The 22,758-nt window shown below is 42.3% G+C and overlaps 1 protein-coding gene across 1 annotated transcript in view; it reads left to right on the top strand.

Moving 5' to 3' along the window:
* The first annotated feature begins 279 nt into the window (after positions 1-279).
* The window catches only part of LARS2 (leucyl-tRNA synthetase 2, mitochondrial), a 132,546-nt gene continuing 110,067 nt past the window's right edge, over positions 280-22,758 (top strand). The window contains 4 exon segments of the mRNA XM_064496639.1: positions 280-407; positions 2,103-2,357; positions 7,295-7,423; positions 20,862-20,953. Of these exon segments, the coding sequence (XP_064352709.1) occupies positions 2,124-2,357; positions 7,295-7,423; positions 20,862-20,953 (455 nt within the window). The 5' untranslated portion in view covers positions 280-407; positions 2,103-2,123.

Genomic DNA, 22,758 nt, shown 5'->3' with positions numbered 1-22,758 from the left:
AGCGGTCTTTACACTACGTGCCGCCTACGTTATTCTGGGGCCGCCGAACTGATGGCTTCCACAAGCTTGCTACATCTGTAAGAATCTGACCCCTAGTTTTGCTGACGCCAGATGCAGAGCAGAGGACTGTGCCCAAGGGCGGGGCTTGGCGACCGGGGACGGTGCCTGTGACAGGACAGCGGAACCGGGACTGCCATGCAGCTGTCCCCGACCCAAGGAATGCCGGGAGTGGGGACAAGGCAGCGCTCCACCTCCTTCGACTCCGCCCCCGCCTGTCTGTGTCTGCGGCGGCCACCATCAATAAAGTTGTTGTTTTGCCAGCATGGCGGCGCCCATGGTGACAGACTGGTGTTCGCCTAAGGTGGGAATCGAGGCGTAAGGATCCGCAGGCTAGAGCCTGTGAGCAGGTAAACCCCTGACCGTGGCTCAGCGGGACAAGAGACAAGGCTTTATCTCCTCTATTCCTGGATCAGTAGATTTCTAATTGCTGGGAGCCGGAAGGGAAGGTGCGGGCTGGATTTGGTGGTCTCGGAGCCCTGCAGTTTCCAAACTGGAAGTCTCCGAGATTCAGATCTTCAGACTATTTGAGCCAGCGACCCCGTTGATAGCTTTGGACTCTCTCCCAGAAAAACACACATGTACATACAGTTTTGCGCTAAAGTTCCTCTCACCGCCGCTCCCCTACCCCAGTTCATCCCTGGATCTTTGCTCCCTGGGCGGGGGGGGGGGGGGTTGGTCTTGTTAAAAGTCATCCATTGACTCTAATCATCTCTGTGAGCCACAGGTCATTGTCACAGCATGTTAGAGCCCGAAGATCCTCAGAGATCGTCTGGGTTTCATCTTTCATTTTAAGGAGACTCTGATTTTCTAGACAGGAAATAATTTGCCCGAGGTCACATAGGGAGTTAGGGGCTTTGGGGGAGGGGGGACGGACAAAACTTGATTCCTTTAAGAATACTTTCCCAGCACACTTTCTTAGGGCGCGCACAAATGCCCTCATATGCTTCTCCAATGTGTTCTTTTTCTTTGCCTGTCTTTTTCTACTCATTTCCTCAGTTTCTCTGTCCATGTATGATTGTCATTTTGGGTCCAGTTCTCAGCCCCCTCCTCCCACCTCCTGCTTATGTCACGTTACCCCCACTATTCTCAAAAAACTTAACCTTAAGCCCTAAGTGAGGCTGAGGTCTGGGCTGACTCTAAAGAGAATTGGAGTAGTGGGGATTGATGCTTTGGAAGGATGTGGAAGAAGAGACAAGATTCTTAACATCTAGACAAGAAACTGGATGTGACAGAGCTAAGGAAGAAAAGGACCAAGTTGACCCTAACACAAGACATGGATCACACCTTTCACATTCATGGTATGGCCTGGTCCTCCAATAAAATGGCTACTCCCCCTCAGAAAGTGGCAGTGCCCATCAGGGGTTAGTGGTGGAGTGGCTCAGAGCAGAGTCTGGGAAGTAAAAGAAGGGAACTGAGCAGAGCTCCAAGACTGTAATAAAGCATAGCCCTGAATGTGCTATATGCTGAGCCCCACTGAGTCTTGGGGTGCCCCTAACACAAAGCGTGTGGAGTTTTCTTAAAAGGTCTGGACACATGTTACCAGATTGCTCCTCAGGGAGGTGGAATCATTTTACGTTTCTACCAGCAGTGCATAAAAATGCACATTTTTAAAATAACAGGTTTTGCCAATCCAATAAGCAAAATATTTCCATGTTTTAATTTGCATTCCTTTGATTAGCTGTGAAGTTGCTCTTTTTCATATATTTATTAGTCATTTGTATTTCCTCTTCCTTTTCTCCTTTGCCAGTTTTTAAAATTAGGTTTTTAATGTTTCATTTCTCATATGTGAGCTCTTTATAGAGAAGGATAATCTTTTGTTGCAGTTTTGGCAATTTCCTCTTAGCTTATTGTTTGCTTTCTAATTTTGTTCATGGTGTTTTTGATATGCAGGTATTTTACACTTTTTAGAGAGATTTATTAATATTTTCTTTTATGAATTTTTCCATTGCTTTTATGCTCAGGATGGGCTGTCCTGAATGGAAGGCCAAGCTCAGGGAGGGTTCCAGGCAGCTCACACTTGTGCTCTCCACCCTTTCTTTCAGGGCCTTCCTGCCTTCTGAAGAATGGCTCCTGCTTGGCAGAGACTGGGTTTATATGCCTCTTTTCTGAAAAGACAGCCAAATAGTGGGCCAGATGTCATCAAGTTGGGAAGGAGAGTGATTCCGGGCTGTTTCAGAGATATTTACAGCGCCACAGGAAAGTGGACCAAGGAGTACACATTGCAGACGAGAAAGGATGTTGAGAAATGGTGGCATCAACGAATAAAAGAACAGGCTTTCAAAATTTCAGAAGCTGATGTGAGTATTCTAAGAGCTTCTAAAAGGGTCAAGAAGAGGGACTGAGGGCTTGGACTGGGGTCAGACTGCTTGGGTAAGTTATTAAGTATGTAACCTTGAACCAAATGACCAAATCTCATTGGGCTTCAGTTTTCATATTGAAAATGGGCGGTGATAATAGTAGTGCCCACCTGCTTCCTAGGATGCTTGTGAGGGGTAACCGGAATGAGACAAGGATGGTGCTTGGACAAGTTTCAGTGTGGTGCATGTACCCGCAAGGTGTGTGCAGATGGCGCCATGCTGGGCATTCTGGAGCAGCATTTACTGGGGAAACACATCAAGACAGGAGCCATAGCAGGTGTCAGGTCCTTCCTGGTCCATTCCAGGGTGGGGCAGCACACAGCGATCTGGCAGGATCAGATGGGAGACTCTAGGAGAGGCACCTGGGGTCCTCAACTGTGGAACTTTTCAGCAGCATATTCTGAGAAGTGCCTGCCCCTCCCCTGGCATGACATTGGCCTCCAACTCTGTTCTGCCATCATGGTTTGGGAAGTACCAGCCCTTCCCTGGTGTGATCTGGGGCCAGAGTCCAACCTTGCTGCGTAAGTTAGTAGATCCCTGGCTTCTGGTCTGTATGCACCAGCTCAGCGCTCTACCTGAATTAAATATCTTAAGTACTTGGCTGTACCAGTTTCCATGGAGTGCTCTGCTGGAGGGCAGCTCTTTCTCTGAGAAGCCAGCCTGCTGGGGATCAGTCTTGGATGCATTAAATCCTTATCTCTCGATATTGGTCAAAATGACAAATGGAAGATGTGATTTGTTACATAAAAAGTTGAATCTGATCAGAGCACAGCACTATAAAATAGAGTTTTACTCTTAAATTCTGACCTAATAGTTACCAGTCAAATAATACAGACCCTCTATGTTTAATTACAGAGGTTAGGCCAAAGGCAAGCTGTTGAGTAAATATGGATCCGCACAGGACCACACTGTGCTGCAACCGCCTTTTCATGATTCCTATTCTTATCAGACTCATTCTTTCTGTGAAAAATGGGGGTGGGGAGCTATTTGTGTTAAACTGAAGGATAGTTTTTGGCATCGGTTACAAAGAAAATCTGGTATCGAAAGAGATGTACCATATAACACGTGAAATGATAAAAAGGAAAGTTTGAATGTAATGCATCATTATACAATAAATGCTTGGCTTTTACCTCATTAAGAAGTGAAAATTCTTCGTGGCAACATGACTGGACTAATGTAATGAAGTGTATTTTGGAAGCAGACCTTAGGGAGCAGTGTAATTCTGAATGAGGAGCCTAAAATTAGCTTTTTTCTTTTTTCTATTGGTTTAGGTTATAATTTAGTGACTTCCAAACATTTTGAAGTTGTAGTTTATTGATCTTGTGATGTTGCATTCTTAAGTGAGTAGTTTTCTACAAAATTAAAGGGATCAAAATAAATGATGTGTCACTAATCAGGTAAATAGTATTAGGGATATTTTGGGTGATCCCCTGGTGGCGCTCTCTGGGTTTGAATCCAGGAATGATTAAGTGGAGACAGTGCTTGGTGGAGCCTGGGCAGTAATACTGGCTCTGCCCCCAAGTCAGTATGATCTCAGTGGCATCATTTAACCTCTTTAAGCCTCCGATTCCTTGCATTGTTTATCTCACAGAATTGTTTGGAAAATCAAATGACAAAATGTGTAACTGAACACATTTTACAAACTGAAGTGTTACATACATGAAAGATACAAGAGGAATAAAAATATGTTACCTTTGTTAGGAACTGAAAATATGACTAGATGCTGGTGGATTTGGAAGCATTCCGAATCGACCTCACTCTGGTATTAGCAACATTTGAAATCCACATGAATGAGTTTCTTGAAATTGAATATCTTGCCATCATCATCATAAATGGAAGTTCTTTTTACAACGATGATTAATGATCACTTTACTGTGTGTCAGCCACCATCTTTGCATTTATTATCTCATTTAATCCTGAAACAACCCTAAGGGTTGACATTATCATATTCATTTGGTGGAGGGGTAAGAAAACTGAGGCTCAGAAGAAGGTTGGGTAATTTGCTGAGATGCACAACTAACCAGTGACAGAGCCCAGGATTCAAACCCAGACACGTTTGATTCTGAAGCTTGAGCTTTCACACGGAACCTTCTTTTGCCTCATCTTTGATTTACAGATTGTAAGCTGAGCCCACAAAGGCAAAGGATTTTGCCTAAGGTCTCAGGATTCCCCCTCCATCCTTTAAATTCATCTATAAAAGAGACAGAAGTTACCTTTCTCCTGACATCAGAAGTTGACAAAAATAATAGGACCCACTTATAAAAACCAGCCTTTTCCCATCGCTTCCAATCTTAATTTCTTTTAGAGGCTTAAATTCTTACACTTTTATATGATCATGAGAATTTCCTTTTCCACCAGATTCCTGCTCAATTATAATATAAACTCCCATAATTCCTACCCTCCTTTCCACCCCCAGAGGATAGAAGTCATTTCATTGTCACAGAGGAAAATGACTTAATTCACACAGAAAAGCAGAAGGCAGGGACAAGCAGTAAGCCTAATACATTTTCTGCAATAAACAAAAATATCTGTGAAGAGCAAAGACTTGCTAGCAGTACTTTTCTATATATCTTCTGTAAACTCAGTTTTGTAGTTTGGCTTAGCTAGTATATAACAAATCCCTCTGTTTTGCCCTAAATTTAATCTTTGTTGGACAGACTACAGAAAGGAAATGTTAATGAAGAAGCTACATGTGGGAAATGTTTGGGGCAAGACTGTTAAATAAACATAATATGAAAAATATATGTCACTATAATAAAAACAAGGTGATTATAATAAAAAATAGGTTTAATGTTAGAACTTTAAAATGAAAGACTAGAAATAGTTTATATCAAGGATTTTATTGTTTTTTCAGATCCCAAAGAACTCTGTAATAGCTGTTTTCCCATGTCCCTAAAAATTCTCAAGGGAAAGGCAGTGGGCCTAACCCATGGCAATGAGTAAGGTTTGAATCAAGTGGATGGTCAGTTTATTTCCAATTCTGCACCAAGTAACAGAATGAGGTCTTGCCCCTCATTTGAGGGACCTGTTTGCAAGCTGAGAGGATTATCTGTCTCTTAACCTTCTTAAAGAAGGGAAGTCTTGAGTCCCCACTGACTCCTGAATCTCAGATCCTCTCAAGCTCCTGAGGTTTTCTGAAGAGTTATGGATCTGCATTTCCAATGACAGTGTGTGATCAGTGTGGGACTTTCCATTCATTTCTAGAAAATTGACAACAGCTAGCACGTCAGTATTTCATCTTTCCTAGTTTATATATTTATCCAGACTCCTTATTTATTCACTTTTCTCTTCCTTCAAGCAGCTTTACTTACCACTCAGTTGCTAGTTTCTAGAGGGTGGGCAGTACAGAGGAAGGTACCACTCTGGCCTGTTTTGCTACATGTTAGTGCTCCTGCTAGAGATATGTTTAACCTCTTTGCTGAAGGAAGTTTAAAGCAAGGGGTCAAATGCAATTTGGCAAGAATCTGATTTCTGTTTTCTTCTGCTCCCCTGATTCCAGTTGGCTGTGTCAATGATCAGTCATGCAAATACTTAGCAAAAAAATATAGCCCCCCTAACATACACAAAAGAATGGTTATGAATATTCTCTTTTGCATTCGTTTTCATTAATTTTGGAGAAGCAAAGCCTAAAGAACTCTAGTAGAGCTCTAGGAAGGGAGTAAAGACAGAAGGAGAAAAACAAAATGCGAAATAAATAAAATACTGATAATATCAGACAGCCCAGACCCTTAGTGACTACACAGAAGCAGACACCTGTTCTCTTCCTTTCTTCAGAGGCACCCCTTTTCCCCCAAAGGAAGATTTAAGGCTGGGTAGTGGGGACGCTTCTGTCACCTGGACAGGATTGGTGAAGTGTGCTGGGAAAAATGCCCTTCGGTAATAAGTGCTCTACAGAGACTCGTAATCGGGCTGTCAGAGCACAAGGGCCAACAAACATTTATCCAAGAGTTATTAAATTCCTGCTGGGGCAGCCAGGGAGGGGGAGGTGGGGAGATGATTAAAGCACCATTCCTGCCCTAGAACAACAGGCCCCCAATAAGAAGTCAATTAAATGACTACCACCTTTCCTTTGGAGCCTTATCCTCTCGTGTGCACAAACTTGTGTCAATATTCAGCATTTTACAGTGGAAGAATTAAGGCACCAAAAGTCAGTGTTCCAATAAGGACCGCCTGCCCTGTGTTCAACCTGTTCTGATGCCAAGTATCTTTTTTTTTTTTTTTTTTTTTTTTTGCTTCTCATGATGAAGCTGCGGCTTTGGAAGCTGGAGAGTTATATAACCCTGGCCTGAGGCTTCCTGTAGATCGCCCCCTGGGAAAGGGCAACCTGGCTATGATTTTCTCATTACCTTCCCATTTCAACTTTTTCTGTTGAGAGATAAGCTCACAATACAGCGAAGAAACCCGGGACCTGAACCGGTGCCTTAGGACCCTTTTCCATCCAAGTCTACACAGCTGCAGGGAATTTCGGGAGGGGCTCCATTTCTAGAGTTGTCACTTCTCTGTGATTCACTATTGTTTCCTTGAAGTACATGGACATATGTGTCAGAGCTTCATTTGGAAAAACACATAGTTCTTTAAGACCTAGATAGCTATTCTGAAAGAGAAGCTTTTAAAAGAGAAAAAGACGGATTTAAAAATACATATGGGTAATTAGCACTTTGCAGTTGTTCAGCATTGTTTTGGACATTCTTTAGGTGAAGCCAGGGCTTTGAATTCGGCATTTGATATTTTTGTCAATTTACCTTGTGGGAACGAATTTTTTTAAAAAGAAAACTTTCTAAAATGTTAAAGTATTATCTTGGGTAAAATGCCAAAATAGTATTCCCTGGGAATGCTTGATGAATACTGATTGTCATTTTTTGGTCATTCTTTCCTAGAAATCAAAGCCTAAGTTTTACGTGCTTTCCATGTTCCCCTATCCTTCCGGCAAGCTGCACATGGGCCACGTACGTGTGTACACCATCAGTGACACCATTGCCCGCTTCCAGAAGATGAGAGGGATGCAGGTAAGGAAAGATGCATGATGGGGCAGTGCCTACTCAGGACAACAAGAATGTGGTAATATGTGTTCAGGACACATGAAGAAAACCAATCTTAATTAAGATTAGGAGAGCTGTGAGGATACACAGGAAAAGCTCAGGGTTCATTTAATGAATTGGAGGACATAATAAAGCGTCTGGATTCATTTGGGGGCAGCTGTGTGTTGAGTGTTGTGCTGAGGATGGAGGTGGGCCGTGGGTGCAGTGGAAGGAGGTTACACATGATATCTCCCTAGAAGGAGTTCATGGTCCCATGGGGATGAGGCCCATAAACCCATAAATAAATAGACTAACACCATACAGGGGAATGAATCAACAGTAGGAATGTGAAACAAATGTTATGAGTAGGAGGTGGGGCCACAAGAGATTTTTCTCCTTGTATTTGATATTTTCTATATTCCCTAATGAGCATGTATTTATTTTATAATGGAAACAGTCAAATTTTTGTAAGAAAAAAATATGTGGGGAGTAACAACTCTGGGGCAGTTGGGAAAGGCTCCACTGAAGAGGGAACATCTGCCAAGGGTCCTGAAGGACAAGGTGACATTTACCAGGAAAGGAAGAGAAAGACCCTTCCATGGCTGGTGTGGGTCAGACCCCCTCACCCCACTGCCAGTTAGCCCAGAGCCTGCGCTTTACTCTTTAGCAACATGTCATCTGTAAGATGAAGCAGGAATGATCACCACAAAGGGAGGCAGGATCAAAGTGGGGCTGAGCACTTGGACCGCTGAACCAGACGGCCAGCATTCGAATGCCAGCTCTTAGTACTTAGTAGCTGTGTGACCTTCGACTAATTACTGAATTAACCTAAGACCGAGTTTTCTCTCATCTGTAAAATGGGGATAAAATAGTACTGCCCATTAGCCTGTTACAGGGATTCAAGGAAAATGATTATGAAGCACTTAGCACACATCTAGCACATAAGAGTTTAAAAAATACTAGCATCGCCAGCGGGGGCCTGGAGCCTGCTGGCACCAGCTCCTGAGAGCCACTGTGCCCAACCTCATGTTAATTATTAGTCACCTTAGGAGCTTGAAATTCGCCATGGTGGGAGTATTTACATCATGGAAATCAGCAAACCCGACAAATCAGGGCTTTTTCTGCCAGAGAGTCCATTGTTAAACATTTCCTGGCACTCCCACTGGCTGTTGCTATTATTAACCTCCCAGGGCCTGTGTAAAGGGTATCTGTCACTTCCCAGTTCTTTGTGAAGATTTTCTTTTAGAAAGGTAAGTGCATCCATTGTCATAATTGGTTTGAAAATTTATGCTGAACTGACACTGGCAGCAGGAAGTGTTCCTAAAAAGGAAGGCAAGTTATAACGTCTCTTTGTCATTTGAAGAGTTAACGACTTTTACTGTCAGATTCAGAGATCTGCCTTCTACAGGGGACGTCTCCCTGGGCTATGCCAGGTGTTATTTTTCCCAGACATTGCTTTCCATCACTCCCGCTATGTTTATTAGAAAGAGGTGGTGCAGAATGAATTGGCTCTTGGCATGAAGTATAATTCTTTACGTAACTATGGTTCTTCAACTAGATTTAACTTTTTTTTTTAACTTAAGCCAACTTATTTTGGACAATTAGTGAGTGCAGGCCAGTTGCTGAAGATTAAGCTTTTAGAGCAAAACTGAACATTCATGATACATTAGCAGATGGGTAGTTGAAGGAGTGTAGGTGGGATTCTAATTCCCTTGGATGGATGAGATGTTACAGAGAAAGTTAAAGGTAAATCCCCAGGCCCAGAGGTGCTCGGACCCTTGGAGGCAGCTCGGGCCCAAAAGACAAAATGGAGTTCCTTACAATAACTGAAGCCCAAGGTCAGGCTGGATGGACCCAGGGATTGGGCAACCTAGCTTTGAACACCATTGTACCACTTTCTTGCTGAGTGATGCAGCACAAGTCATTTAATATCCCTGAAAATCACTCTCCTCGTCTTTAAAGTAGGGATAATAATTATCCTTCCCTCCTGAGTTGTTGTAGGGGTTAAATGAAGTCGTACATGTGTCCGGCACATAATAATCCCTTAGTAAGTGGTAGCCATGATTATTATTTATTCTGATCTGGGAAGTCATTCACTGCCATTTAATAAACCAATCCATGCTCTCTTCTGCCTGGAGCCTGCATGGAGTTGCCTTCTGAGAAACAGCTTGACTGTAGATCGTTGCCTGCAACTTGTATTACTATACTGTGACTTCTGACTTGGTTGAGGCCTGAAACCACTCTTTCTTATTTGGTTTACAGTGTCTTAGTTGGTGTGACCAGCAGGCACCTCGGGTTCCTTCTGTTCCTCAATTTCAGTTGCTCTCGTTCTCTTTCCTTTTTTTTTTTTCAAGTATACTTGGTTTACAATGTGTTAATTTTTGGTGCACAGCATAGTGATTCAGCTATATATATATTTCTTTCCATATTCTTATTATAGTTTATTATAAGATATTGAATCTAGTTCCCTGTGCTATACAGTAGGACCTTGTTGTTTATCTATTTATATATATAGTAGTTAGTATGAGCAAATCCTGAATTCCCAATTTACACCCCTTCCCCCGCTTTCCCCCCTGCTAACCAGAAGTCATTTGCTCTCTTTAAGATGATAAGCTGTCTTTGGGAGGATATCTTCCAGGTTCTCCTGAAGTTAATTTATTATTAATTTTCATAGCCCATATTTAAATCAGATCATCCATAAAATACCTGCCAAGTTTGGTGAAAACTTGTCCTGCTATTTCTAAGTGATAATGGCAAAACCAGAAATCTCTATAACGGTCAACAGTGGGAAAGCCTGTTGAGCTTCCTGTTATTTTAAATCCTTCTTTCCTAATGTCAGGACTAGTCCCTGGGATAGAAAGGGGTTGGGTTCAGGTCAGGTTCAATGATCCTCACTCTAAGGAGGGAAGGAATGTCTGATCTGGAAAAGCAAGGTCTAACATGTGTGTTGATTAACTCATTCAATAAATAGTCCTCGAGCACCAGCTTTAATCCATACACTGAGCTTTCTATTATGTTATATAGCTAATACTAGAGTCTTAGGTTTAAAATCAGTCAGTAGGCCTAAGAAAAATTCAGTAAGCTCTGCCTTTTTCTGTAAGTTATTTGTTGGTTGATTTGCTTGATTCTTGAATGAAGATATGTGAAGTCATTCTAAGGCACCCTAAGAACAGCAGATGGGAAGTAAAAAGTGGAGTGACCTACGCACGAGGTCTGCTCTCTTCGGGGCCACCAGTGACCTCCCTGGTTGTGTCTCTGTCATTGTCTTTCTCACCGCAGTAGCACGTAATACAGTAGACCGCCTCCCCTTCCTTGAAAGACTCTGTGCTCTTAGCATGAGACCCCACTCTCTAGGTTTTTCTCCTGCATCTTCGTTTCTTCCTCCCAGTTTCCTTCACAAGGTTTTCCTGCTCTACTCCATCTTGCATACTCTTAGCAGGTTGGAAAGTTCCCCTTTACCGGCAGACCTCGGAGATAGTGTGGGTTCAGTTCCAGACCATTGCAATAAAGCAGATATTGCAATAAAGTGAGTCACACGAAGTTTTTGTTTTTCCTGTGCATATAAAAGTTATGTTTACATTATACTGTAGTCTATTATGTGCAATAGTATTATCTCTAAAAAATGTACATACCTTACTTAAAAAACGATGCTATTGGAAAAATGGTGCTGATAGACTTGCTCAGTGGCAGGGTTGCCACACACCTTCAATTTGTGAAAAAACCCGCAGTATCTGTGAAATGCAATAAAGCAAAGTGCAGTGAAATGAGATTATGCCTGTATTCTTAGTTTGCTGAGAATGTTTATTGTGAATGGGTATTGATTTCTGTGAAATGCCTTTTCTGCATCTTTTGAGATGATATATGGCTTTTCTCCTTTAATCTGTTAATGTGATGGTTTTATATTGATAGATTTTTAAAAAAATATTAAACCAACTTTGTGTTCCTAGCACAAATTTTATTTGGTCATGATGTTAGTTTTTTGAACATATATATTGCTGTATTCATTTGTTAATATCACTATGTGCCTGAGAGATACTGATCTGTAATTTTCTTCTCTTATAATGTCTTTGTCTGTATTTAACATTAGGATTTTGCTGGCCTCATAAAACAAGCTAGGAAATGTTCCCTTCTTCCTATTTTCTGAAAGCATTGTGTATTATTGGTGTTATTTCTTCCTTTGTTGTTCAATAGCATTCACCAGTGATGGTATATGGACCTAGAGTTTTCTTTGTGGGAAGTTTTAAAATGACAGTTCTATTTCTTTAATGGATATAGGGCTATTCAGATCTTGTTTTACTCTGTGTCAGTTTTAAGATGTGTTTTTCAAGGGCTTTGTCTGCCCTCCTCAGATTCTGGTCTACACTGCCTTCTCTTTTTTTCTCTGTCTAGTCTCCCTAGGTAGTCTCTCTCCCCTGTAGTTTATTTTTATTTATTTTATTGAAGTATAGTCATTTACAATGTGTCAGTTTCTGGTGTACAGCACAATGTCCCAGTCATACATATACATACATATATTCATTTTCATATTCTTTTTCATTAAAGGTTGTTACAAGAGATTGAATATAGTTCCCTGTGCTATACAGAAGAAATTTGGTTTTTATCTGTTTTTATATATAATGGCTAACATTTGCAAATCTCAAACTCCCAAATTTATCCCTCCCCACCCTTTTCCCCTTCCCCTTTAGTTTAAATATGATACTTAAAAAAAATTATAAACAGTTCCAACACAGAAGTACAGAGATCATTATCACAAATACTCAGACCTGCCATCCTGATGTAATAGATCTTATCATTTAATCTTATTAGCCTCAACTCTTTTTTTTTAATGTTACAGATACAGTTGTGTCTTTCCACAATCAGATTCCAATCCTTCAGTTAAAACAACAAAAAAAGCTAGTGTATCTCCTTTACCTTCACGTTTTCAGGGTTTTACTTTATAGATTGTTTAAGGATACATACGCAGTTACGTGAAGTATTGTGTGTTTTTACTTTTATACAAAAGCCATCTTACTTAATATCTTGCCTGTTTTTTCAGGCAATATTTTGTTTCAAGATTTATTCTGACTGTGTCTCTAGAGTTAGTCCATCCATTTTAAGTGCTGTATAATCATGACTACTTAATTATCCATTTTCGCATTGACCTAGAGTTTTAGCTTGTTTCAGATATTTGCTTCAGAGAACCTGACTTAGCCTGTGGGAGGAGAGGCGTTGCAGAGTGTGCACAATCCCAGCATAAACACATCTTGTCAAATTTCTTTCCAGAGTGTTGGTGCTGATTTATACTCCTACAAGCAGTGAGTGACATTTCTTACTGTCCTGCATCCTTGATAACACTTACTGTTAGGCTTTTTAATCTTTGCTAATTTGATATATAGGAAATGGCATCTAACTGTTTTTAATTCACATTTTCCTGAGTACTGTCCTAGGAAATCTGAGATATTTTCATATGTTTATTATCTATTTGAGTTTCCTCTTCTCTAATTGGCTTGCTCACATAATTTGACAAGTTTCTCTTGAGCTGTTTGTCTTTTTCATTTTGTACTGTAGGAGTTCTTCATATAGTCTGGGTTATTGATTCTTTGTTACTTAAATACAATGCAAATACTGCATTTTGTGAGCCTGGCCAGACCACAGACTGTAACTTGGGTTTGACAGTGGGCGAGAATGATGATTTGGAAAGTTCCAGGTTGCTTTTATTTTGGTTTCCTCCTAGAACAGCAAGTAAGTTGTGCAAAGGAGAAACATGAGACAAGAGTGCAAGTAGATCCTTGGGGTCCCCCACGTTCTTGTTGTCGTTCATGGAGATGTGCCTGACATCATGATCATCCCAGTTCTCTTGGGGAAAGCTAAAGTCACAAACCACTGACCAGACCTTGGGCGCACAAATTGATTACATGTGGACTTGACGAGCAGAGAGGTGGTTTGGGGGTGATGAGTTGATCAGGAATCTGCAGCTTTAGTCAATGACAGCTTCCTACCTACCTCCCACCCCACAGATTTGTTACAAGATTCATATGAGTTAATCAATGAGAAAATGATTTTAAAACTGTAATGCGATTTTCCAGTGTAACCCAATTAATAATAGCAATAATAAAGGTAGTCCTGAGGTTTGGGTGTTTAAGCAGGGGACACTTGAAGCCAGAGATCAATTATTCTCTTTGAGGAATCAGAAAAGACCACACTGCCAGTCAGTTTCTTCTTAAACTCAAACAATGTCTGATGACACATTTGAAGCTTATCACTATATGGTGACTTTGTTGTGTTTTCCTATGTTGTATGCACAGAGGGTTAGAAAATAAATGACCCACCTTCCACTTCGACCGGTCTCCTCAGCACCTTCCGGGCCAGAAGCAGGACAATTAAAGCATCAAGGTGCCGGGTCCCCCTCATGGGGTTGGGCTGGACTAATATGCTGCAGGCTCTGTCCAAGCAGAGTTTTCTGCTTGGGCCTTTTTGCTGTTCACGGTGGAGGAGGAAGGAAATTGAGGCTGTGTGGCTGGCAGCTGCATGATCATAATGCAATTACCCACAAATACCAGGAGGCAAGGGGAGTTCTTAGCAAGTGAACTGTAATATACGTTTCATTAGTTTTCAGTTGGCAATCAGGCAACAAGTGTTTATGAAGCGCCCAGAGAGTGCATCTCATGGCATTTAGCTTTCAAATTTTCAAATCTCTGTAGCATCTGAAAGTAGAGAGTGGATTTCCAGGGCTTATCCTCTCAGATGTGATTTGAAAGAGAGAATGAATTACCAGTTCAGTATTTTGGTTGGAAACTGGCTGATTTATCTGCCTCCACATTCCCAGAGAAAGGCTTCTGCTTTGGGCCTAGGTACCGTCATTTGGATTCTTTACTTTGAGGTATCCACTTGATTTTGATCCCCAGTCTGTAATAATGGTAGCTTATTACACTTGCTCAATGAAACTAAACGTTGAGTTTCTCATTTCTTGGAAATAAAAGTGTTGAATCTACTCCAGAGAAACCACAGCACTCTCTGAAAATAGCAATTTTTTTTGAGAAGCAGTAACCATGGTTGCTCTCAATTAGAAGCTGAATTGGTTTCAAATGTAAAGTTTTGGTTTATGTTAAAAGGGAGAGAAAGCTGACCATTCCTGGGGAATTGGTACTTCCCTCTCGTTGGGAGGGCAGACAACCAGCTGGCCCAGCTTCCTTCCCTTCTACCTTTGAAGTCGTCTTAACTCTACTTGATCTTCCTTCCTGTGTTGGAGGAAGAATTGGACCTTTGTCTGTTCTTTTCTTCCTTCTTTAAAAAAAAAAAGTATTTTAATATGGTACATAAAATTCTGTGTTCTCCCCTTTAAAGAAGAGAAATACAGCATAGAGAAGGCTAGTCCCCTTTGACTGCCCACCCTGCCCAGGCCTTCTGGGTAGTGGTCCCTATCATTTTCCAGTACACATCCCTTGGGGGCTTCAGCTGCACATTGTCATGTGTGACTCTGCTCTTCCTATATCCCTTCTCCTCGTCTGTGTGCCATCCATCCTGCCTGCCAACCCTGAGGTGCCCACCTCTGCCTGAAGGGAGGCAAGAGGTCCTGAGGGGTGAGCCATGGTCACGTGACGGAGTCCACACCAGAGGCTGGCCTTGCCCCAGCTCCCATACCTCGCTTCCTGGCCAGTTCTGGTCTGATTTGCCAGGGCACTGATCCCTGTGTTTGCCCCTCAGCAGTAGCTGGCCCTAACCCCACTTTGATATCTCAAGTTGTGGTCAGTTCTGTAGTCCTACCTGTGTTCCTATGCTGGTCTTCCACCAGTTTGCTGTCAGGTCCATCCCCTGCTTTGCTTTGTATGGCAGGAGGGCAGACCCCTACAGGCCATGTTTCCTAAGCGCTGGTGTTAGCTGGCCTCTGGCTGGTTTTGGACAAGAAAAAATTCTGGCAAGATTGTAGGGTAGGAGGAAGGAAGAAGCTAGGGGATCTCTCTCTCTGTGCCCAGGTTAGTGTCTCATGCACTAATCCAGTTGCATTTGGCCAGACCTCCCTATTTCAGCTTCTGCAACTGGTCTCAGCCTTTGGGCTCTGATATCTGCTTCCTCCTTTTGTTCCTTCATCTAGAGGTGGGGCATTGTCCTGATCGCCCTAATTTCTGGGTTATTTCCCTGTCCCCTTAGCCTCTCACTCAATTATAAATACTTAGAACATTTGTTAGAACAGCCGGCAATCCTGGTTTTTCACACCCTGGAAGTTTATTTTATAGATTTCCAAGCTATAGCTGCCAGGACTCTTTCTTGATTCTCTTTCTGCTGGAAGCACTCCTATCCAAGAAGAGGTTAATGCCTAGGGAACTGAGAAGGCTCAGGTGGCCCTAGACTGTGCATACAGATGTTGAAGTGTTTTTATTTGTTTAGGATAAATTGTCTAGTTGGCATATGTGAGCTGTAGGTTTCGTTACTTGTGGAACTATGAAAGGATTAAACCAAGTTATGGTGTTAGAAAAGAATCTAAATTTTAGAACCAAGAAGAGTTTTGAGTTCCTCCAGTGAATGTTTTGGAAAGTCTTGGCCATAGAGAAATCACAGGTGAGAAAGTGGGCATCATGTATCTAGAAAGGGTATGGACTATATAGAAGACACCAAGAGGTGAACAAGGTTGGCAAAGGAAGCACTGACATGGTATCTTTTACATAAATGGGCTTTAACATTTTGACTAGCAAGTTCAGTCTTTGCCTCGGGGAAAGGGACAAGCTTTGGTATTTTATTATCTTATTGTAGGTCTTTCCTTTGTTCCCCGTGGACAGTAGAGAATCATCTTATAGCACAAGAATGAGTTGGTCACTGGGTATCTGGAAAACCCAGGGTATAGAAATAATGGGACCTTTTCCTGTTTCATAGAAACTTGGCTCACAGAAACATTGATTCCAGTGGTCCAGCCCATGGTGGAAAGAACTATCTTGACATTAAGATGAAAAAAAGGCCATCCGATAGTCTGTATTCTAGGGCAGACATTTGTTTTTTGTTAATTTTTGGTAAGACTGAAATATTAAGAAGTTTTTAGATTTTTCTAACTTTATTTTCATAGACAGCGTGGGTAACATGTGAGCTAAGAATATCTTTTCATGTGAATTTCATCTGACAACAAAAATAGAAATGAATAAGTATGTTACGTAAATCCAGGCAGATTTTTTGACTGTCCCTGTATTGACTTTATTTAAAAATATGGATGATAACCTAACAGAATGTTCATAGGCAGAAACATTGAATTGGTGCCATTTTGGCAGTTCCAACAAAGAAACCAAGTGGTAATTAAGTTTTCCTCTTTCTCGGGGAACATGGTTACACAGTAGTTATATTATTCTGCCAGCAAAGCAGCCCTGGGAGAATTAAAGCACAACTGGAAGCCGTACTCCGCTATAATCCATGGAAATATTGCAGAACTTTCTAGTAATCAAGCACAAAGCCACAGTATGAGGTTTTAATTTAATTTTATATTATTTTAGCTCTTAAAAATTAAAAAGACAAAGAAAAGAAAACTTGTGAAGCTTAACAGTTAATACAGGGAAGTGTTTTTCATCCATGGGTTAAGCAGTACTCCTGAAAGCTGTGTCCTAAAAGGTGTATGTTTTCATCAGGATTCTTGGCTATCAGGGACTGAAACCCAGCCCAGGCCAGCTTAAGCAAAAAAAGGAGGCTTTGTTTGTTTTTACGGATCCTGGTGTAACAGAACCAAAGGAAATGTTGTAGGACTAGGGCTCCCTGGGAACTGGGACCAGGTCCTTGAAGCACATCACTATCCCCAGTCTCTGTCCACCTCCCATTTCCGCTTCTCTCTCCACGCCAGCTGTGTTTTCTCAGACATCTCCACCAGGTGGAAGGCAGGGCCACCTGGAGCTCTGGTCTCATATCCTCATTTCTCCTGAGCAAGGAGGAAAGAGAGAAGAGCATGTGTGGCTGTCATCCTGGTCTCTGTTGTACCCCCACCCCCAGCTCCAGGCATCAGACAAGCCTGGAAGAGGGTTCATGCACGTGCCTTCCCTGTAGCCAGACTGATGGGTTTTGCAATTGGCAGTTCACAGCAAGACTATGTGAAGTTGGCAGAGGAGCAGTTTCCCCGAAGAAGGGGAGGGTGCTGTTTAGAAAGGTGAAATACTTCAGGTCAGCCACATTGAGCAAGAGAAAAAGAGACCTCAGATCTGAAAGATCAGCTAGAGTGGGTTATGTCTAGCTTCTTAAAATTACATAGAATAGATATTCCCTATCTAACATAGGGAATGTTGGAAGTTTTTAAAAAGACAACTATATACACACATATGCACATGAATACTTGCATATTTTGTACAGATGTCCATAGTATGTTCAATGAAAAAAAACAGGTCATAAAATAGTGTATAACGGGTTCTATTTCCATAAAAGTAACCCAGCCAGCTCCTATATATGTGTGCATATGCTTGTATATCTGTATTTGAGTGAGGAGAAAGGTGTGGAAGAATGCAAAGACTGGTGTTACTGGTTACATCAAGGAGTTGAGAATGGGAGCCTGGGCCAGGAGGAGAGGATCAGCTTGCCTTTATATACCATGAATTGTGGCATTTCACTTGCTAATAAGCTTGTATTATGTTCATAATTTGAAAAGCATCCAATTAAGGAGAAAGAGGAGGAGCCTATTGAGACTGGCCTCAGGCGTGTGGATGCAGGGGCTGAAGGTGGATGGCTTGGGAGTCAGGTCTTGCTAGACTGGAAGTCCAGGCCTTCCTGAACTTTCCAGACTCCCAGGATGGGGAGGCAGAGGACGTGGCAAACCAGCCTCTCCTAAAGCAATAGCAAGCTGGAGAGATCCACAGCACTGTTGCTACCCAAGCCCGTCTCCCTTCCAGAAAGCAGGCTGAGTGGATCAGACCCACCACCAGCCCAAATACGGCAAAATCTACTGGGCAGTGTCCTTGCCCAGGGCAGGCAGAGGCAGGGCCCTTCCTGCCCAGTGGCACAGGCGGCCGCCTTCTTCTCATGGACTGTCCCCGGTCCAATCAGCCATGGCAAGAACAGCTGGGCTACTTACAAACGAAGCTCCTGATGTGAACCATTAATTAGGTGGAAAAAAGAACTGCTGGGCCTCTTTTATGGAAAAAGAGGCCAAGTAGCTGGCTGGCCCTTTGAGCCTCATGGTCTGTCCAGTTTGGTTAAGAACTTCCAGTTCCTGGCACCAACCTGCTATGGAGACTTGTCATAAGTAGCCCACCGTTAGGAAGGTACTTGGATGAGGATGTGTGTGAGGTCAAGGTGTCTTCCTGCCTGTTGCCCGAGAGCCACCAGAAGAGACATGGGCTGAGATCCTGACAAGGGAACCGGTGGTGTGAGACGCTGTGAGGCGCTGAAAATGAAGCAGATGACAGCGTTGCCACTGCAGCCAGCCCTGCCATTTACTGGGTGCCTGTGCTGTGCCGGACGCATCATGGCGAGTAACTTTCCACGGTTCACATGGCTGCTTTCAGTCACAGTGGATAAGTGATGTGCCTCAGGTCCCACTGCTGGTAAATGCAGTTCTGGGTTTAGGATCTTTCCCCTCAGACCAGACAGCCTCCGAAGAGTGAGCCTTTTTTGTTATTTCCTACTTACCAGCCAAAGGCGTTAGGACGACTCTGATTTTAGATGCATAGTCTTCTTGAGATGGAATTCTTCCTTCAGAACTAAAACCTAATTAAAAAAGAATAGCGTGCAGAATGGAAGCATGACTTTAAGGCCCTACCACTGGGAGGATGGTGCCTGTTCTCTTGCTGCGACCTCCTAAGAGGACCTCTGTAGAGGACGGGGCTGGGGGCTGGGGGCTGGGGAGGGAGCATGAGTCCAGTTGGGGACACTTTGAATTGTAGGTGCTTATGGACCTGAGGCAGAGATGGCCGTGAATGATCATCATTTGCACCTCAAAGAGTCCTTGAACAAGACAGAAAGATGGAAAAAAACTCTGAAGTGCACAGTGGGGGAAAAAAGGGGGATAAAAAACACAAATAGAAATATTATGACCCAATTTTTAAAAATTGGATGTTACCAAATTGAAGTTATGGATGTCTATATGGTAGAATTACGGGTGTTTTATTTTCTTCTGAATATTTTTCTCCATGCCCCAAGTTATTTATAGTGAGTATGGATTACTTCGATAATCAAGGGGAAAGTTATTTATAAAAGAAAACAAGACCTGTTTCTTTAGTGGAAAATGTCCCATCGTGACATGCAAGGGGGGTTAAGGTGGTGCTAGCAGGTGCGCCTGAGTATTCATCGCCATCCAAGGAGACGTGTGGGAACAGAAGCTCAGGTTCTCTGCGTGATAACAGACAAACAAACAAACAAACAAACAAACAAACAAATCCAGCTCTTGGCAGTTGACAGACTAGGAGCTTGATAGGACGTGAAAAGGTCAGCTGGAAAGGGCTGTTTCCTAGAAACAGTGGCGCCCCCTTAGGCCATCCTCACCTACAGGCAAACTTTAGAAATCTGGCCGGGAGAGAAGCTGTGTCTGTGGCTTTGTGGCTGAAATTAGCATCAGAGAAGGGTAAGGGACTGTTTTCAGAGCAGGTGTCCTTCGTGACAGTGGCTAGAGAGCTTGGCCTCCTGAAGCTGTCCCTGGATGTCACAGCATGTGTTTCAAGCCATTGTTCCTGTTCACGAAGTGTAAGTTAGGTTGAGAGAAGTTGCTGCTGAAGCTGCCAGCTGAGCTGTGACTGGTCGTCCATTTGCAGAAATGAATGCTTTACTGGCATGTCCTGGCTTGAAGTAATTGCTTCTGGTGTGACCTAGCTAGGCTGCTTACTCTTGCTGGGCCACAGTTGCTTCAACTTGTCAAATAAAGCGGGTGGGGGTAGAGGATAGATCTCAAAAGCTTCTTCGAAGCTCTAAGATCTTGGGATTCCTTGTTCTTGAGAAAATGGAAATATCTCATCAGAAGTGATTCACAGTGGCTGTTGCACAGTTGAAAGGTGTCTAGTGTGACTGAGGAACTGAATTTTAAATTTATTTAATTTTAATTAATTTAAGTTTAAATTTATCTGACCACATGTAGCTAGTGGCTACCCTATTGGACAGCACAGCACCTTAATTGGAAAATACTAACATGAGGCAAGCATTTGGAATGCCTATATTCATTTTGATGTATATCTATTTTTTGAAATTGAAAGAAACATTTTATAATTTCAGAAAAACAGTTTGGGTTCATTCTAGACAATACAGACAAGAAAGTAAAAAGTAGTCACGAAAACACCTACACAGAGATAACTGCTCTTGGCACCTTGGTGTATAACCTTCTAAATTCTCTTCTGTGCTTATGTCTTGGGTAGCCAGCTGGCTTTGAAAAGCATAGTTTGAAATCCTCCAGGAAGGGATAAGACATGTTAGAAGGAGAGAATGCCTGCTCATTGCCCAGAAGAGAAAACTGATAAAGGCTTTAGCAATCTGCTGTGGCTGATGTCTCTTTTCTGGGTGCCAGGTCATCAATCCCATGGGATGGGATGCATTTGGGTTGCCTGCTGAAAATGCTGCGATTGAGAGGAATCTACATCCAGAAAGTTGGACACAAAGGTATGTGTTTGCAGGCATATTCAGACACTTGTATACAGAACCCTTAAAATTTTTTTAACCTGTGCATGAGAAGTAGAAAGCAAAGCAAACAAAATATTGCAGTCTGCCAGGCAATAAACAAGATCGTCTATATTGGTGTTTGCCTTTTAGCGTGCTTTGTTCTTGTCTAAGAAATAACGGAGGGTTTGGATATTCATTCATGTGTTCATTTTGATGCTTTGTTATTTACAAAGTTATCCTTCCTTTTGAGTATTTGCATTTTGAAGGAAAAATGTTGAGGAAAGGGTAACATTTATTTGTTAAATTTCTACAATGCGCCTCATCTTTTTGACCAGAGTTTGAGCTCTATCCAAGTTCCGCAGTATGGTTTTCTCTGTAAATTGTGTTAATTTTTTGCCTTCACATTCTGAAGCAAGAGGAACTTAGACATTCAGTGAAGAAATATATGGTCATTTTATTCTGAGTGTGGCTTTTCTCCAAGGGGGACATAGTCCCAACCCCACCTGTGCCTCAGGCTTCCATATACCTGTGAGCCAGCAGTGCCCACTCTTCTCCCTCCTGATAAAGCCTTGAGAGCCTCATGCCAGAATCCAGCCCAGTATTCTGGGTTCACTCCAGCCCCTTTCACAAAGATCTGGGGCCCTTCCTCACCCCACCTCTCAGAGGTGTAGAGGGCAGTTCAAGGTCCTTCCCCATTGTCTTTCACCTCCTTTTGCTTTATCTTGCCTAAGGTTATGTTGTAATATATATATACTGCACCATCTATTTCTATTTTTTTTTTCTAACCCTAGTTTCCACTTTTCCATTTATGGTTAATTCTCAATTAATGGGAGTGATGAAAAAAGGAAGAAATGGTGATTCACAAAAATGAGTCAAATATGGCATAAATTTGATATAAGCTAGGACAAGGATTGGCAAATTCCATGGGCCAAATTCCGCTCTGTCTGATTTTGTAAATAAAGTTTTATTGGAACACAAGCCACACCCATTTGTTTATGTATTGACCATGGCTGCTTTCATGATACAGTGGCAGAAATGAGTAGTTGTGACAAAGACCATATGGCCCACAGAGCTGAAAACATTTACCATCTGGCCTTTTGCAGAAGAAGTTTGCCAACTTCCCTACTAGAGCGTAGGAGTAAACAAGATGGCCCCTGAATCAGGCCGTGCAGGTACAACTCCTGCCTTTCCTTCTTGCTAGCTAATTGCCTTGAGCAAATTACTTAACCTATCTGTGCCTCAGTTTATTTATCTATAAAAGAGGGACAGTCATAGTTCTTACCTCTTATGAATGGATAAAGATTGAGCACTGTCTTAGTCGGCTGCTATAACAGAAATACCATAGTCTAGGTGGCTTATAAACAACAGAAATGTATTTCTCACACTTCTGGAGGCCAGGAAGTCCAAGGTCAAGGCACCTGCAGATTTGCTGTCTTGTGAGGATCCACTTCTTGGTTCATAGAGGGCCACCTCCCCTCAGTGTCTTGCGTGGTGGAAGGGGCAGGGTTGCCTTCTGGGGTCTCTTTTATAAAGGCACTAATCCCATTACCTCCCAAAGGCTCCACCTTGAAATACCATCACCATCACTTTGGAGATTAGGTTTTAATATATGAATTTGGGGGCAGGACACAAAAACATTCAGTCTAAGGCAAGCACTTTTCTGCAAAATGCTTAATATGAGGCCTGGAATTAAAATCAGGTATTGTTAGCTAGCTTATCTGAGATCACCCACTTCTTCATGATTTTTCATATTTTCATTCTGCTGGAACTGAAGGAGGACACAGTAGAAATGAATTAGTCCTTTT

Source organism: Camelus dromedarius, chromosome 17, assembly GCF_036321535.1.
Source record: "Camelus dromedarius isolate mCamDro1 chromosome 17, mCamDro1.pat, whole genome shotgun sequence".
Lineage (NCBI taxonomy): Eukaryota > Metazoa > Chordata > Mammalia > Artiodactyla > Camelidae > Camelus > Camelus dromedarius.
Note: the sequence above shows the minus strand (reverse complement) of the source record. Positions and strands in the feature narration are given on the sequence as shown.